The 18,273-nt window shown below is 34.5% G+C and overlaps 1 protein-coding gene across 6 annotated transcripts in view; it reads right to left on the bottom strand.

Annotated features, from left to right (window-relative positions):
• The window catches only part of LOC149796476 (intermembrane lipid transfer protein VPS13D-like), a 360,667-nt gene that overhangs the window by 98,816 nt on the left and 243,578 nt on the right, over positions 1–18,273 (bottom strand). For all 6 annotated transcript variants that reach the window (XM_089961181.1, XM_089961184.1, XM_089961183.1 and 3 more), the window contains 4 exons: positions 12,898–13,039; positions 7,733–7,937; positions 6,236–6,434; positions 3,018–3,197 (listed from right to left, as the gene is read on the bottom strand). In XM_089961181.1, coding sequence (XP_089817307.1) covers positions 3,018–3,197; positions 6,236–6,434; positions 7,733–7,937; positions 12,898–13,039 — 726 coding nt within the window. The remainder of the gene's footprint in view (positions 1–3,017; positions 3,198–6,235; positions 6,435–7,732; positions 7,938–12,897; positions 13,040–18,273) is intronic.

Below are 18,273 nucleotides of genomic sequence, written 5' to 3'. Positions count from 1 at the left end.
TTAAGTGACAATATGTACACTTTGCAATGTTTAAGTATTGTACATTATAGTTCAGCCTGGTCTCATGGGTAAACTTAACCAGCCCACGAATGATCAAGTCTCTATTTACCTTTACTTAATTTCATATTGAAGAAATCAGAAAATATGCAAATGCAAAATAATAACAAAATCATTAATAATACAGTGCAACCCGACTATAACATGCCCCACTATAACGTGAATTCGGATATAACGCAGTTTTGGCATGCCTCCGGAAATTTTGTATATACAATTTGCACATGAAAAATACATGAAATAGAATATAAAAAATGTATTATCATTATGGGGAAGAGATCACATATGAATTTGAATTTAATATGATTGTGACATGGTTCCTGAAATTTTAAATCTATGTATGTATATTTTTCTCGTACTGGGAATTTAAAAAAAAAAAATTTAAGTACGAGACATAGTGAAAAACGTTTATTATCATTTTGGGAAAGAGTTTGCATATGAATTTTAATACAATACAATCATGGCGTAGCTTCTGAAATTTAACAATATCACCAGGTTCTTGAAGTGTTATGCCAAAATAAACATTATGGGAAATGTTACTTATTACTGGTCCATGAGTAAAGGCAGTAAGTCATCTTTGTGACTTTCTTCAATTAATTCTGTATACAATTGTTGCTCAAAGAATTGCCAACATGCATTTCTTTAACTGCATACACAAAAAAGCAGCAGACAATGCGGTGGTTGATAAAAGATTTTCTCAGTTTAATAAACATCAAAAAACGAAAGCCGCCAATATGTTTGCTGGGCTTGGCGGTATTATTTGACACAATCAGTTGACCAGTAAATAATGTCCGCTTTATTAGCTCGAAATTGAAAGGGTATGAAATTGTACATGTGTTCAGCTTTAAAAAATGTATAAAAGTGACTTGTGACCATTGCAGGCTTACTGCACATAGTTCTCTGGTTTTACATTTGTATGGGATTTGCTTATGAACTCGCTATTAATTTCTCATTTTTTTAATAAACATATTTTACCATTATGGAAAAGCATGTTCACAGACACAATTAATTCTCTGCACTTTGTGCAAAAATTTTTTATCATTTTGGGGAAGAGATTGTGTATGTATTCAAATATAATACGATATATAATATGAATGTGGCGTGGTTCCTGAAATTGTATATAAATGTACATGTAATTTTCTTGTACCCGGAAATATAAATTTTTTAAAGTATGAGAAATAGTGCGTAAAACGTTTATTATCATTTTGGGGAAGAGTTCGCGTATGAATATGAATATAATATGATCGTTGCTTGGCTTCTGAAATATAACAATTTCACCAGGTTCTTGAAGTGTTATGCCAAAATAAACATCGGAAATATTACTTATTACTGATCCATTAGTAAAGTCAGTAAGTCGTCGTTGTTGTTGTTGTTGTTGTAGGGTTTAATGCCATTTTTCAGCACATGATAGGCTATACATGGTGGCCAGTATTAATGGTGGAGGAAGAACCCGGGGAAACCCCAGAAAGAACCATCGACCCATGAGAAGCTACTGGCAAGCTTTCTCACATACCCACATTGGCTGAATCCGAGACTTGAACCCACGCAGAGGTGAGATGGCAGTGATCCCTAATGGAGAGCGCTTTAGACCACTCGGGGCTCCAGTGAGTCGTCTTTGTGATTATCTTCAATTAATTCTGTATAAAATCGTTGCTCAAACAATAGCCGACATGTGTTTCTTCTTTAACTGCATACACAACCAATCAGCAGACAATGCGGTGGTTGATAAAAGATTTTCACAATTTAATAAACATCAAAAAACGAAAGCCGCCAATATGTTTGCTGGGCTTGGTGGTGTTATTAGATGCAATCAGTTGACCAGTAAATAACGTCAACTTTATTAGCTGGAAATTGAAAGGGTATGAAATTGTACATACGTTCAGCTTAAAAATCTTTATAAAAATATTTTTCACATGTTTCTTTTGATATTCACAAAATTTGAAGTAAAAGTTATATGCAAGCTGAAAGCATGTGTTGACTGCTAATTATTCTTGCTGTAGTCGTTCAAATGGATAGGAGTACAATCATTAATTATTGGAAATTTACAATGGATAAATGGATAAAGGTACACAGAAACAAATATGATGAAATTTTAGCAGTAAGAAATTTCTACAGACATCGTTCATAGACCCTGGAACGTAATGAACCATGCATGTTCTTCATCTTTCTTAACCTAATTTTGCTGTTCATTTTTCCCATTGAATTCAGAAACATAATGATCTGTGACAAACTAATTGAATAGTTTAAATATGTATGCAATTTTTGCAATATAATTACATGTATTATGGATTAACTGCATGCCATGACGGTATGATATCAGACGGTAAGTAAACGGTGTTAATACTCTGTTCATGCTGTATATTAGACGCTGAATTCAGACACAAAGATCTGTGACAATATTACTGAATATTTTAAATCTGTGTGCAATTTTTCAATGGCACGACGGCACGATAGTAAATGGTGTTGATACCCTCTTTAATATATACATTAGACATGAATAAACGTATATATGCCAATGCATCGTTCTCTGAAAAAAGTAAACTACTGAAAAAACCAGCATTAATGTGATCCCACTATTAACATGTTTGAATTTTTTGGACCCCAATTATCACATTATAACAGGGTTTCACTGTAGTTTATAACAGTCTAATAAGCATTGAAAAACCGAAAATGATTTTTTTCGTGTCCCAAGATTTATAGCCATTACAGTAGTCAACAAAATCACATAAAAACTTTCAAGTTTAGACACTGGCCTGTGGATAAACTGACCCCTCTTCTTTCAGGCCTATCACATTCAGAGTCATAACAAGCAAATCTTTAATGGACAACTGATAACTGACAACAGTCGACATACAATTGACGCAGGGCTACACCATAAACTCAAATGGCTTTATGGCCAGGTTAGCTGACCAGAAGTAGGCAGACTGATCAAGTAAGAAAGTGGCACTGTTCCCAATACTCACCCTGACAGGTCCATTAGGTCTGGCCAAGATGTGCACTGTCAGCTCAAGTAATCTATTTTTCAGGTCATAAAGCCGCAACTTAACACGGTATTTAGTTGTACCGGCTGGGATCATCAGTTCACGACAGTGTGGGAAATTCTCAAGGTTGACACCAAGTACGATATCTTCATCAATATCAAACTAAAAACAATATAAAAAAAACTGTTTTGCAGAATGCTGTGTCTCATCTTCATCTGTATGCTTGTCAAACTGAATTCATAAAATTTTGCACACAACTTTAACATTTTTGACCAACATGCAACAAGTTTTCTGTTTAAATAGGCAAGATAGTAACTCCTAGCATATCAGTTTATAAAATATAGACCACAGTATAATAATATTATCCCAAAGTTTATAAAATATAGACCATAGCATAATAATATTATCCCAAAGTTTCACTTTAATATAGCAACTGATGTTAAAGATATGTGACTTAAAAATGTTTTGACATGGTTTACAATGATTAAAAAGACTTTCTGTTTAGGCTGGTGAGTCAGGAAAGACAGGATATCTTATCAATTCATGTCAAAACATTAGACCTATGGTGATATTATCCTAAAGTTTCAATGGTTTTGAGGCTACGTGATTTTCACAAACTTTCACACAAAACCGTAAGACTTCACAACAATGAACTGAGCTTTCTGCATAAGCAAGGTAATAATATATTTAATTTTATATGATTAATAATAACTTTAGCAACTGTGACAGCTAACCATCGCAAATCCTCCTGCATTTCACTGCATACTTCATTTCCTCAGTACTCAACCAACCCCAGACAATGACCCATGGGTCAGAATTTTAAAACATAGTCAAATAAATGATGTATCTTCCTTGCTCAAACTGAATGCATAAGTTTAGTCACAAAAGTATTCACTGAATGATAACAAAATGAACTAAAGTTTGTACATATCTGACCTTGGAGCCACATCCCAAGGACCCTGGGGGCAGGAGCCAAGAATGACTTCCTTTTCTCAGATGGTCACCATAGTTGCAACACATCTAAACAAATTTCCTGAATTTCCACTCCACAATTTTGATGTGGTAATGAACAAATGCGGATTATAACAGACTGACAGAGATATGGCCAGGCAGTATCATTATATGCCCAACTTCTTTTTCTAACATGGGATAATAATAAAATCATCACTTTTAAAGACCAGTTCATTTTTATTTTTGAATAATTAATTTATTTTAGAAACTGGACTACAATGAATATAACTTGACTGAAACAATTTAAATATCTCACCTTACTAGCAGAGATTGTATCAGACCATGGAAGAACCAAAAATATTTAAATATAAGCTGTAAGTACAGGTACATTGCATTTATAAATATTGTGATGCTGTCTCACAATATCAAGTTATTGACACTTTCTCTGTCTCGGAAGCAATATTTAAATTCGAAATAAAAACATTGATTGCAGTCAAGCTGTTTCTTTTAGGTTTTTTTCTTCAGTTGTATCTAAATATCAGAGGACTGGTACAGTAAATATTTAAGTATACTTATTGTTATTCATAAACTGTTTCTGTTTAGAAGTCTCCACTTTTTAAGTGGTCATGGTTACTTAAGATTTAATTTGTCTCTGTTCATGTGATATGGTCGTTCAGAGAATATTTGCACAAAACTTTTTGGTTGCTTGTCATGTTCTGCAGATTGTCACTTATGAAAGTGTGTTTATATAATAAAAATCAATCTGTGCATTACCATTATGGATGTAAATGACAGGTGATTACTCACAGCATAGGTTGCTCAAGACAGACTTTACTGTATCATCAATAAAATATTCAACTTATAGCTTTCGGATATAGAATGTGGACAGTAAAGAGTTATACTAATTTATGGCCATGGAAATAGAATGTTGATAGGAAAGAGTTATACTAATTTATGGCCATGGAAATAGAATATGGATAGGAAAGAGTTATACTAATTTATGGCCATGGAAATAGAATGTGGATAGGAAAGAGTTATACTAATTTATGGCCATGGGTTTAGAATATGGATAGGAAAGAGTTATACAAATTTATGGCCATGGGTTTAGAATGTGGACAGGAAAGAGTTATACTAATTTATGGCCATGGAAATAGAATGTGAATAGGAAAGAGTTATACTAATTTATGGCCATGGGTTTAGAATGTGGACAGGAAAGAGTTATACTAATTTATGGCCATGGAAATAGAATGTGGATAGGAAAGAGTTATACTAATTTATGGCCATGGGTTTAGAATGTGGACAGGAAAGAGTTATACTAATTTATGGCCATGGGTTTAGAATGTGGACAGGAAAGAGTTATACTAATTTATGGCCATGGAAATAGAATGTGGATAGGAAAGAGTTATACAAATTTATGGCCATGGGTTTAGAATGTGGACAGTAAAGAGTTATACTAATTTATGGCCATGGAAATAGAATGTTGATAGGAAAGAGTTATACTAATTTATGGCCATGGAAATAGAATGTGGATAGGAAAGAATTACACTAATTTATGGCCATGGAAATAGAATGTGGATAGGAAAGAGTTATACTAATCTATGGCCATGGAAATAGAATGTGGATAGGAAAGAGTCATACTAATTTATGGCCATGGGTTTAGAATGTGGACAGGAAAGAGTTATACTAATTTATGGCCATGGAAATAGAATGTGGACAGGAACGAGTTATACTAATACATGGCCACAGGTACTGAGTTTGTGATTAGGATTTCTAATGTAGCTTTAACAATTTTTCAGTCATATTGCTACGATGTCTGTAGTGTGGCAGTTTATAGTGATGTTTAGCACTGGGGCATCATGCTGCAGACAAAAAGTGGCATCATGTCCCACCCAGGCACATTATCCTGATAACAGGCTGACCAGTCCTATAACTAACCTCTTAATGCTGAGAGCCAAGTGAAGCAGCTTTAAGTACCATTTTTATAAGTCTTTGGAATGACTTGGTCGTGGTTCAAATGTGTGACCTTCCACATCCAAGGTGGTTGCTCTAACCACTTCAGCCACTGGAACTGTCTGCCATTATACTGAATGTGTACAGCAAAGACTTATACTAATTTATAGCCAAGGTTATATAATGTGGACAGGAAGGAGTTATACTAATGATACAATGTACAGACTGACAAAGAAATATAGACTGGTGAAGAATAACTAAAACAGACACTGATGAGAGAGAGGAATAGACACTCTTACAGCATGAATTTGAGCATCTTTCCCTGGTCTGACTGTTCCCCTGATGTCTGTGTTCTGCAAGTAATAGTTCATATCTATTGGCAGTAGATTGGAGACAATCAAAGGAGGTACCACTGTTAATACATGACCTGGCAGTGGTATGGTTTCATCCTGAGAACTCTCCTCTGGATAATTTTCCCTTTTGATGCTTACACAAAACCTACAAAATTAAAATCAGTCTCATTGTAATAAATTTGTCATACAAAAAAATGTTATTGTGCTATACAGCTTTTTTGCCCATCCCTTGCTTAAAAGTTATTATACAGAAAGTGGAAACCACCCTGAAGGAAGTGTTAATAAATAGGACATGTGCTCATTAACTCATTAACCCCTGGTGCCTCATTTACATGTCAGGAGGTAGTAGCCTACTTCCAAGCTCTGTAGCATCAAGGTCATTTAAGATACACTAAAGTGGGTGGTGTTATAGAAAGGTAGACATATGTAGCTCTACAACGATACCAAATAATCTGGATTTTTGAACTGCACTATAAAATACAGAAGGAAAAATATTGTTTTGGACACTATTTTTTTCCACCCAATATTTTCGACAATGGCCGGAATCCGATTATGTGTCTGGATTTTATACTTTTTGGCCTCAGATCTAAGCAGATTGGTCTGAACTGCACACAGACAGGCAAACATTTACAAAAAGAAGGATAAGATGGGTGTTTGGAATAAAATGTCTGAATACGAAAATGATGGGTCCGTTAAGCAAAAGAAAAAAGAGAAGAAAAAAGAAAGAGAAAAAAAAGGAACTTCAACTTTTACCCTTCTGCTCATGCGTGAGCGAATTAGCCAAAGAAGAATGACATTTCTAACACGACTAGGCATTAAATTAACCGAAAATCTCTGGAAGTCAATGTATTATGATGGATTCAGAAATAGCCCCCAAAATGTGTTTCCTACTTGCATTTCAGGTGAATATGACAAAAACTTCCAGGGGTTAATGAGTTAAAGATGATTACAAAAATCTACAATGAAAATTATATCTAAATGTTTTAAGTACAAAATAAATCTGTTCAATGTGGACATAGTATACATTTTGTTCTTACCACAATGTAAGACATATCATCTGTGGTGGTATGAATGTCTCTGGACAAATCTCTTATGATTCAACTACGTTGGCAGACTATAACATTTCATGTGATCTGTGCTCTTAAACATGGATTAATCAATCAACACCTTAAAGTCATATGAGTGAATATTTCAAAAGACATTTGTCAGCACATGTTCACTTTTTTATTAATGAAATTTTGTACAAATAACTTTTTGTACACAATGTTCACCTTTATTAATGTCATTACATCAGGTTACAAAATAGTTAAAATGTTATTTAATACTGCAATGGATGCAGCTTGTGATATATAATGTGAACTCATTGCATTAATTTAACATCAATGAAAACTTGTGCAACTTCTCTATTGAATACAATTTAGCTGAATGCATTATATGGCTTACCTGTATTTCCCTTCAGCTCCAGCATTTTCACAAGTTTGGAATGAATCACAGATTTCTCCCATCTTCTTTACATGCTGCCATTCAACTGGATTTTTACAAAAACCTACCAGCCAGTTGGATGGTCTCATTTGTAACTCTGAATACACATAGTTCAGAGGAACTGACATCTGTTTGTCTCTGTCCACAATAAATGTCTCATACCGTCCTGAAAAGATCACATAACTGAGTCAACGCTGCTTTATTCCTGGCACACAGGCCACAAAAATAATTTGCAGTATATATACATGCAGACTTTTAAAATGCAACTAGTAAATGTAGGCCATCATTTGCATGTATTTAATAAGAGACCCAAGTTGGCCTCAGATCAATCACCTGTCACACAATAGCCAAATACAAAAGCAGTTGGCCATGGATACTAGATCAGTAGAGCATTTCTGCCAACATTTCTTCCAATGCTATTGACTGCATAAATAATGAAAAATAACTGTCATCCAATGTTTCTCTAATTTTTTTTATCTTTATCCATATCAGCATCATTTGTCCAATTTTGATCAACATTTTGCCAAGATCCTCTCCGTCAAAATGGTCAAATTCAGTTAAGCAATAGTTTAAAAAGTTCATTTAAAGCAGTGTATCCCCTAGCGGTGCAAGACAGAGTCAAAAATCTCCTTGGTGTCAAAACTGGGGGTCAGGCTGAGTAAAAAAACAACTTTGATATCAAAGCTGGGGGTTAAATAAAAAGAGTTGGGGGTCTCTGAATTGCAAATAAAGTTAAAAGGAAACATGAATTTAAATGCTGTATTACTTTTAATGATGCAAATGTTACAATGGATTGCCATAATTTGTATTAAAAAATATTTAAGCCCTTTATGCCAGGATACCATTTTCTTTTCTAAACGTTATTATATTTTTAGTAGTGTCTATATTTGATGGCAGATTAGCATCATTTGCAAAAGATTGAAAGCTATTTAAGCCAAGATGCTTTCCATCAAATTGAATCCGATTCTGTTGTTTGAGAACAAGTCTAAAGAATTTTCCATGTTTAGGAATGCTGACCATTATCATTTAGGTAAAATTCAAATTCCTTCATGCCAGGTTGCTTTCAGTAAAATTACATAAAAATTCTGTTGAGTAGTTTTTATTTCTTTTTTAGTAATGGCAGCCATATTTTATGGCAGATCAGCTTCATTTGTGTGAACTTGAAAAATCTTTATATCGGATACTTTTTATTGTTGTTGTTACAGGGTTTAACGCCATTTTTCAGCACAAGATAGGCTATACATGGTGGCGAGTATGGAGAACTAAGAACCAGGGAAAATCCTGGAAAGAACCACTGACCCACAAGCTGCTGCTGACAAGCTTTCTCACACTGGCCAAGCCTGAGACTTGAACCCATGCAGACAGAGGTGAGATGGCAGTGATCCGTAATGGTGAGTGCTTTAGACCACTTGGGCCCTGATACCTTTTGTTAAACATGGTCAAAACCTGATGAGCAGTACTAACAATGTTGTGCTAAAATTAGTAATAGTAGCTGCATTTGGTAATGGATTTGCATCATATCTTGCAAGCCCTTTCTTCCAGGATAAAATCTGTCTAGCTTAGTCATATTCTGTTGAGTAGATTTTGAAAAGAAGTCATTTAAAGATCTTTCAATTGTTTTGATAATTGTTATATTTGATGGCAAACTGTCCCTTCAACTTCCAAATTGGGCTGAAATTGGCCTTGTACTCTTTGAGAAGCCAAATAAAGCAACTGTTGACAGACATGACATATGATGTGTGATAAATTACTTATGTCATTTGATGGGCCACATCAAAAGCTCTCTTAGCTTTATGGCTTCCTGAGCTTAAAAAACAACGAACACTTCACTTTTCACTCTGAAATATATTGGAACCATCACAGCGAATGACTAAAGTACTGTATTTACCATATATATTGAGACACCATATTTCTTGGGACACCATAAATTATTTCTTAAAGTAATATTTTTGTGCACTGTATGTTCTGGGACACAGCATTTTTTTTCAAGTTGTTAAGTTGTGGGACACCATAAAAATCATTAAAAAAATTACATGTCAAAAATGCACTAAAATGTGCATTTAATTAAAGAAAACTTAAAAACAAAAACTGCTTTGGGTGTTTTTTGTTTGCTCTTTTCTTCCTAGATGCAAATTTTCTAAGAACAAGAGCTCAGGTAAGAATGAATGATTTGTGTATAGGAGGACGAGTTCAACTTTTTCTGTTCTAATTTATGCTTATGCAAATTTTGTCTATATATTAAATGCCAAGGTTTATTTGCCACTCATGCCCATTACATGACTTATTTTGGCAAAATAACTTTTGTAATTACATAAAAATATATTGAGAGAGAGAGAGAGAGAGAGAGAGAGAGAGAGAGAGCATGATATAGTGATGGTACAGAGTGATTGATAAACATGCTAATTCTGAAACTGAACATCTTTTATTTACACAGCAGTGATATCTGAAATAATCCAAGTACTGCTGAACAAACCTGAATTTTGCTAATATATTTAATTAAATTCATTCAATCTGTTCACAGTCTTAATTGCCCACTTAACCTCCTCATGCTCAAATCCATCAAATTCGTCATCCTCCCTGTCGCTGCCATTTTCATCATATTCAGTATCTCTTACGAAATTGTCCTCACATCCATTCAAGTTATTGTTAATACCACAAACTTTAAATGATTTTAGATCAGATCTGGCTTGTCCCGAAGCGATTTGACTGCTTTCACAATTCTTTGCACTCTTAATATGCAATGTGTTGTCATTTTCCTTGGAAAGGCCCTCTGCTGCTTTATGAATACAATTTGTCAAGCTTTTCCTCATGTCAGACTTGACCAGTTTATTAACAGTGACATCTCGTGGCTGCAGCTCAGAGGTGCATCCACCCAGAATAACTGCAGGCACCATGTTACCCTTCTAAAAGCCTTATTTACATCATCTGTAATATCCACCCAGAATGAATCCATCAACAAAAGAGATCGTTCCTTTACTGTATACTTGAGATATATCTCTTTAATCCACTGCAGCATCACCTCCTCATCAACCCAACCCTTCTGCACATGTATGATCCATCCTTTTTGGTGCCTGAATATCTTTTAGCTCCCTTACACCACGAAAAACTATCAACAGAGGCAACCTGTCTCCTGCTGTGGAAACTGCAAGCACTAAAGTTAGATACTTTTTATCTGCATCAGTTGTAGGAATTCTCACACTTTTAACACCTTTCTTATCGACAGTTCATCCAGACATGAGATCAAAGTTTCATCCATGTTAATTATCACATTGTTTTCGAAAGTGTCTTCTTCTCTTCTTGCTTTTACAAATTTATGGAATAATTTTATATTTTCCTCCAAATTTTCTGGATTACTTTAAAAAACCTGTCATCCAGTTCCTACTGGCTCCAAACTCAATTTCAGGACGTTCACTTGACACAAATTCCTTGGCATAAGTGCATATAGCATCCACACTAACAGGGATCTGCAATTTTTCCATCTGATACTGGGTTCTCTCTCCCAGATAATGTCCCTATTCATTCAGCTGTTGAGAAAAATCGGTTTTTTCCAATTTGCAATGGTTGATTTGGGGATTTTGAAATGTCTTGCTGTTACTCGAATTCCATGCAATTTTGAGAAATTTACAAATTCCTCCTTCTACTTCAATGTAAAATGCTTGTAATGCCCTTGCCTGACATCCTTTTTATAGGCATCATCTCTCTCTTGATTGGTGTCTCCAATTTCGTGTTTTTTTGCAGCTGGTTCATTTTCTTTTAGATCAAACTCCTCTCTAGCACACTTTTTTGGTTGACCTACAGGTCTCCTAGGTGATGCTTTAGGCAACAGATTTTCTTTCCATGCACGAGGCAAGGCCTCTTCGCTAACTGAGTATTGCACTACAAACTTATCCATAACAACTGAGATCTATAATGTTTATTTTGTTTTAATTTTATTCCCCTTTATATATGCTATGTATGTGATAACAATGACTGCGAGGAATCACTTTTTGTGTAAATGTGTGAAAAGTTATTCTTTCAAACTGTTCCATTGTTTCTTTTTATTTTCAAAATTACAGTGAATGCCAGTAGAATAGAACCAAAGTTGGCTTCTCTATGTCAGCTGACTTTGTATTATACGTATTTATAGATTATTTTTTAAAAAAATCTCCACGCCATAAGGAATCCAAAATCTGCTTCCTGGTTAGCTAGCTTTGTAATAAATTAACCTTTGTATCTGACATCCTACCGGTAAATTCAATCAATGAGTTAATAGCAGTTACAGGTGTGTTTATTCAACAATTGGGCTTTCAATTGTTTGCCATCTGTAGTCATAACTGGCACAAACAGGCATTGAGTTCTGCAGTGTAAATAGTATGACACAGCATTAACTTGCTTTGATATTACTTTTTGTACTTGCAGTGAATGTATTTTCTAATAATGATTTTTATTTGCAAGATACTGTCATATTGTTACCCTGGATATAATACAGTCTTGCTTGTTATGTACCTTACACCATGTCATGCATGAATGGCAGGTGCCTTTGAGCAATAGAGTTGATATTTCTCACTCTCTCATTCATTTGTTATTTTGCTGGATCCAGTTTTCATTTTCATAACATTCAAACCTTTGAGAACAACCAAACATGATTCGTTCCTCAATATTCACATCATGACCAATGTGTCGTATTATCTAACGAAAGCAATAACACTATGGATGCATGCACTACATATATGGAGTTTGTGAATTTATTTTTCCTTTAATAAATTGCTAATGTCGAACAAAAAAGTGAATAACTGATAACAGTACAAGGTTAGTTTCTTTCATTTTATTATCAAATAAGCATTTTATTTAGCTATTTTATTGTAACATGCAGTGTGGGCAGTTGAGGGGAGGGGGTACAAATTGAATACAATTTATTTAATTTCCTAAGTCCTGGGACACATGATGTATGTAAAATAAATCACCACCAGTTCTGGAACACGAAAAAAAGAAAATGTGTCCCAGTATATACGGTAAATACAGTTGTGTAAAAGTATCAAGTATATTGTAATATTACTCGTGATATATATTGATACAGAGCACAGGCATATAATTTTACTTCCAGTAAATATAGTGAAATGAACTAATTGGTAACTAACTGTACCCACCATGAATAATTTGGTTCTTTATGGCAACTTCTAATGGACTGTCCAACTTGTTTTTAATGATGAGAGCTGAACGCAGTGTAATGACCTTCCGTGCATTTCCCTCCTGCTGAACCTCAAATACTATCCTAGCAGGTTGGCGTTCCTGTCACATATGAATGAAATTTGCTAGAAATATCTCAAATCAATTACATATGTAGTTTATTATAAAAATGAGTAAAAACTGGTTTTCTAAGGAACTTTATGAAAATGATAACTATATATAGCTACTTCAGGTACGCAGTAGTACAGGTATACCACCTCACTGTGGTATTTATTTCAGTGGTATGTACCATAGTACTTGTTCACTGTAGTGGTACTTTGGTAGTTTCTGTCCATACAGAAATTCCCATGTGAGCTTCATTTGAATTTACAATATTTTAGGTATCTTTTCATTTTTCATAGAAAAATAATTCCAAGAATGATTATAGTTTTAACGAGACAGTTGTATTTGTCACAATTTAATTTGGTGTATGTTAATATGCTAAGTACATGTAATTCTTTTTAAGACTGAGAATCATCCCAAGATTTTCAGGAGACCAGTTGTTTCCTGTTTAAACTTTACATAATTTCTCTTGTCCACTAAATATTTTCTCATTTTTATTTAAGATCAACAAACATTGAAAACCCCACTGCTATGAGTTTCAGTTCAAAAGGTGAAACAAGAGTTGCATCATTTTCAAGATGGCTGCTGTGGAGGCATCAGATCAGAACCATTTTCATATCAAGCAGACATCAAGCAGGAAAACCCCAAGCTATTATAATCTAGTGATAACAAGATTTTCAAGATGGCCACCGTTGCAGCCATACTGGATGTGAGAGTGGAACCATTTTTTAAATTCAGGACTAACAAGACATTTAAAGAAGTTTTAGATGAAAACTATATGTTAGTATGACTTAAGGAAGAGTAGCAACAAGTATTTTAAGATAGCTGCCATTGCAGCCATATTTGGACATCAGATCAGCACCATTTTGTTGTGGTGAGGAGGGCTAGTGACATTATTAAAATTTTCAGCAAATGATCAGCCATATATACACCTCACCCTCAACAACTCATGCCCAGATAATTTACAAAAACACTTACAATGCAGGGTCAGGAATGAAACCCATTATTTTCCAGAAAATATGAAAAGAACTGGCTCCTATTTTGCTGAATGTGAGGAAAATCAGTATCAAAATGTAATAAAGAAAACTTTTATATATCACTCATTTTATTTTCAAAAACCTCTTTCTCTTTATCCATGTGGTGCTTCTTGTGTATATTTAAGATCTATGATAACTCCAGTGAAACTAATAGTGATGTGTCTTTCCAATGATCATATTCAGTGTACATATCAGTGGAGATTAACACTATAAAACTTACCTGATTATGGTAGCTCAGAGTTTTACTATTTTACAACCAATTAGCACACGCTGGATAGGTCGTTTGTTTGCTTGATTGATCTTTCCTTCTCTATTGTTATCTGTATCATTAACAAAGCCATGATCGTTTGGATTGTTTCAGTGATGCTGACAATGTGAAGTGAAGATTCTGTTTGCTACCAGACAGTATGCACAGCAGTTTAGAACTAGAAGCAAATTTATTGTGTAAAAACGATTTTTCTTCTTTCAGTCACAGTGACCTTAACCGTAACCTTGGACCTGTTGAGCATCAAATTAAAAGGCTTCGTTCTTTTATAAACTTTGATGAAGGTACATCAAAGAGAATTTTAAACTGTTTACAGAAAATGTTTTTTCACAGTCGGTAACCCTGACCAATGACATTTTGACACAAAACTTATAGCCTTCTTCCTTACCCCATCCACAAAGTTTGCCCCTTTTGTGTGATGCAGAATTAATGTTATTCTACAGAAACAATTTTTCTTCATGAAATCACAGCGATCTTTACTTTTAACCTTGTTGATTCCAGACACAAAAGGTTTCTTCCTTACCCCAAAGTGCAATCCATCCACAAAGCTTACTCTAGGCCTGTGATATAGAACTAATTTTATTTTGTGGAAACCATTTTCTTTCTTTCAGCAACAGAGCCCCTGATTTTTGTTCTTTTATCCACAAATCCTTTACAATTGTTGCATATAAGGGACTTTATATTTTACAAAGTTACTTCCTCTTTTTCATGTTTGCTAAGCACCCAGCTAAAGTCATGCATAAGCTATAACCTACCTGTCTTGGTAATATTACAGTGGCCATGTGTTGATCTCTAAAGATTGCCAAGGGGTTAGTGTTAAACTCTTACACAAGGTTACCATGACCAGCCAGAAACTGGAAACTTGAGTTGGCAAAGGTGATGGGTTGTGTCACTTAACAAAGGCTTGCCGTTATCACACCTTTATGTTAAAGATTAGTTCAAAGATCAAAAGGAAAATCCACAGCATGTTCTTATCCATCCCCACCTTGATAGACAGTGAGAGGGACATTGTTCACTAAGTTTGATTGGATTGGTCCACAACGACATCCAATAAAAAAATGAGATGGAGGGCATGATTACAATTCAGACCCAAATGATACCTTCTGAATCATAAGAGTAATTTAGTATTCGCATGGAATGATTGCAGATCAATAGGGTTTACTTAAGAAAAAGAAGCCACTTGTAATCTGGTGGCAGAACTCAGAGGTAGATTCTAAGGAAAGACAAAGCTTTGAATAGGTCAGTAAGTTACTTGGTCAATTTTTGCAGAATATTACAGCATCATAATTGTAATTATTTGTAGTATGTACACTTAATTATTATGATTGTTTAGTATGTATAATTACCTTTGTAGTGTTTCATTTACATGTGTATCTGAGAAATGGGCTTGAGCCATATGTAGAGAATTATTAGATGCAAGGTGGAATTATGTAGACTGTTAGTTTGTGGTCAGAATTAATTTTGTAATTTGCTATTAGGTTACTTCAAAGCAAACCAGAGCATTTATTAATGCGTTATGTAAGAATTTACACATTTGAATTTTGAATTTGGAAAATGGTTGAAGAGTGTAAGATTAGTTACTATGGACTTATGCATATATCAGAGCATGGATATTTGAATATTTGTGTACTTTGTATGAGTTGTAAGGTAAAGAAATGCATCTGATTATTGTGATATTGTTTAGTATAATAGGATCAGGAATGTGTACTGATGTGACAGAATTTATTGATGTATGTACAAGAAGTAATTGATACAGTGCTGTATTATGACATTTGTTTTACCAGACAAGAACGTATGGGTATCTCAATGTGAACGAATGCGTGACCTATGAAATTTAATAGCTGTTATCTGATGATAGGGTGTGTGTTGTGTTAGATGAGAGGGCTAAGGAAAAAGATAGTACCATTTTTGTGTTTTCACAAGAAGCTTTTTAGGAGACAGAGAACTTCCAGTTCCATTGGGTCCCAAGTCTTCAAGAGTTGGAGATGGAAATGAGACACTGTAGCTGAGACAGTCGAAGTTGAAAGAAGTGTAGTTGTGGGAGTGAAAGCGGAGGAGGAGCAGAATGAGTCAGAGAAAGTTGAGGAGGAGGAGGAGAAGGAATTTGGAGAAAGGTCAAAGAGGAAGAGGAAAAGGAACTGGGAGAAATAAGAGAGAGAAAGGATACAACAGATGAGTAGAAATACAAGGACAGGTGGAGATCAGTCTCACACTGCTAATCAAGTGATGCATAGGCTTACTAAAGGGTCGAGAAGAAGGAGTGTAATTGGAACTTTGAGTCATTTGATTATTGAATGGTTATTAAATTGTTGTTCATTGAATTTCAATCATTTTTGGGGTATATTTAACCATGTAATTGCTGGCATTGCTGACTAGGGGCTCAGAGCTTTACATCTACCTTTCACTAAATTTAACTTCCAACTAAATAGAGCCCAGGTGGGACTTCCATAATAGTTTAAGTAAAATACTGGGAGTACCTCACCCCAACCATATAGTCTGTCACACTCTATGCAAGAGTATCTGGTTTCACTGCTATCATGAATGTGATCTGATGAGTTGTATCCAATATTATGAACTGGGCTATCAGAGAATTAGGCAATGTGGAGGAAATGTAAGTACAGTAAGATCGCTAGCATTTATTTAATAAAGTTTGCTTGGCTGTTTTCTAGCATACATCCATAAGCAGTGAAGATCTGGAAGATTTTACACTTAATTCTAATGGATCAAGTGTGGTTTGGTTGCATGTGATGTGTCATAGTAACATTTGCTGAAGGCATTATCATGTGTCAATTTAAAGGAAGCTTGTTCATTTATTTGGCTTTAATTTCCCAGATTAATTGGTTGGGTCCATCTATCATGTATGTTGGCATGATGATGTATATAGGAATTATGAGGGCCTTACATACCATTATTTTCAAGTCTTGAAGATATTCATACAATATATTTGGCAAGGTGATGAATGATCAGAAATCAATCTCTATGGATACATCTTTTTATAGGTGTTTTTGAGAGCAAAAATGAAAACCAGGTTAATTCTGTTTTCTATTTTGTTAAAAAAACATTGTACTTGTCTACTTTAGAAGCTTTAATTACTGTCCACATTTAGAGGGCAAACTTTACTAGCTTTGAGTAACTTTTGGGGGACATCCAATGTTAGAAGAACAGTTCATGACTCAGTTATTACCTTGATTTGCTACTACAGCTTAAGCCGTACATGAAAATCACGCAGTCCAATCATCTAATTTCTATACTCATGGGGTGATCTATCATTAATATCGAAAGTTACCAAGAAATAAACATATTTCTTCTTCTGCAGGATGCACAGGTCAGAAAAGGCATTCTTTGCTGGCAAGGAGATATACAGCATAGAATGTGTGAGGTCATGAGCTAAACAAACAATTAATCTACCCTAAGTAAGAGGTTTCCATAAAGGATGTCTGCAGATATAATACCTGTTTTCCTACCCCCCATGTCCACTTTTATCTGCATGTGACCAAAACTTTCACTGAAAATGTGGTGAGACCTCACTAAAATTTCACTGAAATATTTGTGAGGTTTCACAAAAAGTTTTACTAAAACTTCTATGCCATTTCTCCAAAATCTTGATCATTATATAGTATTTTACTCAAGTTTCAGTAGTGTTTCAGACATTGTAGAAGGCTTCAAATTAATAATGCATATGAATTAAACAGGACTTTAATAACCAAGGTGATATTAGGTGTGCATGAAAAATAATATACAGATGTTGTAATTATATGACATCCTAGGCAAGAGATATGGGAGTTAATAATAATAATAATAATAATAATAATAAAGACTTTATTTAGAGACGGTAATTCAATTAGTTATAGAACTAATCTACCTTGAGTCCTTCTATCTGTTATGTACAATATATACAGTACATACAGCATGATGTGACCCAATAATGAACT

This window comes from Sinohyriopsis cumingii, chromosome 6 (assembly GCF_028554795.1).
Source record: "Sinohyriopsis cumingii isolate HCF-2022 chromosome 6, ASM2855479v2, whole genome shotgun sequence".
NCBI lineage: Eukaryota > Metazoa > Mollusca > Bivalvia > Unionida > Unionidae > Sinohyriopsis > Sinohyriopsis cumingii.
Note: the sequence above shows the minus strand (reverse complement) of the source record. Positions and strands in the feature narration are given on the sequence as shown.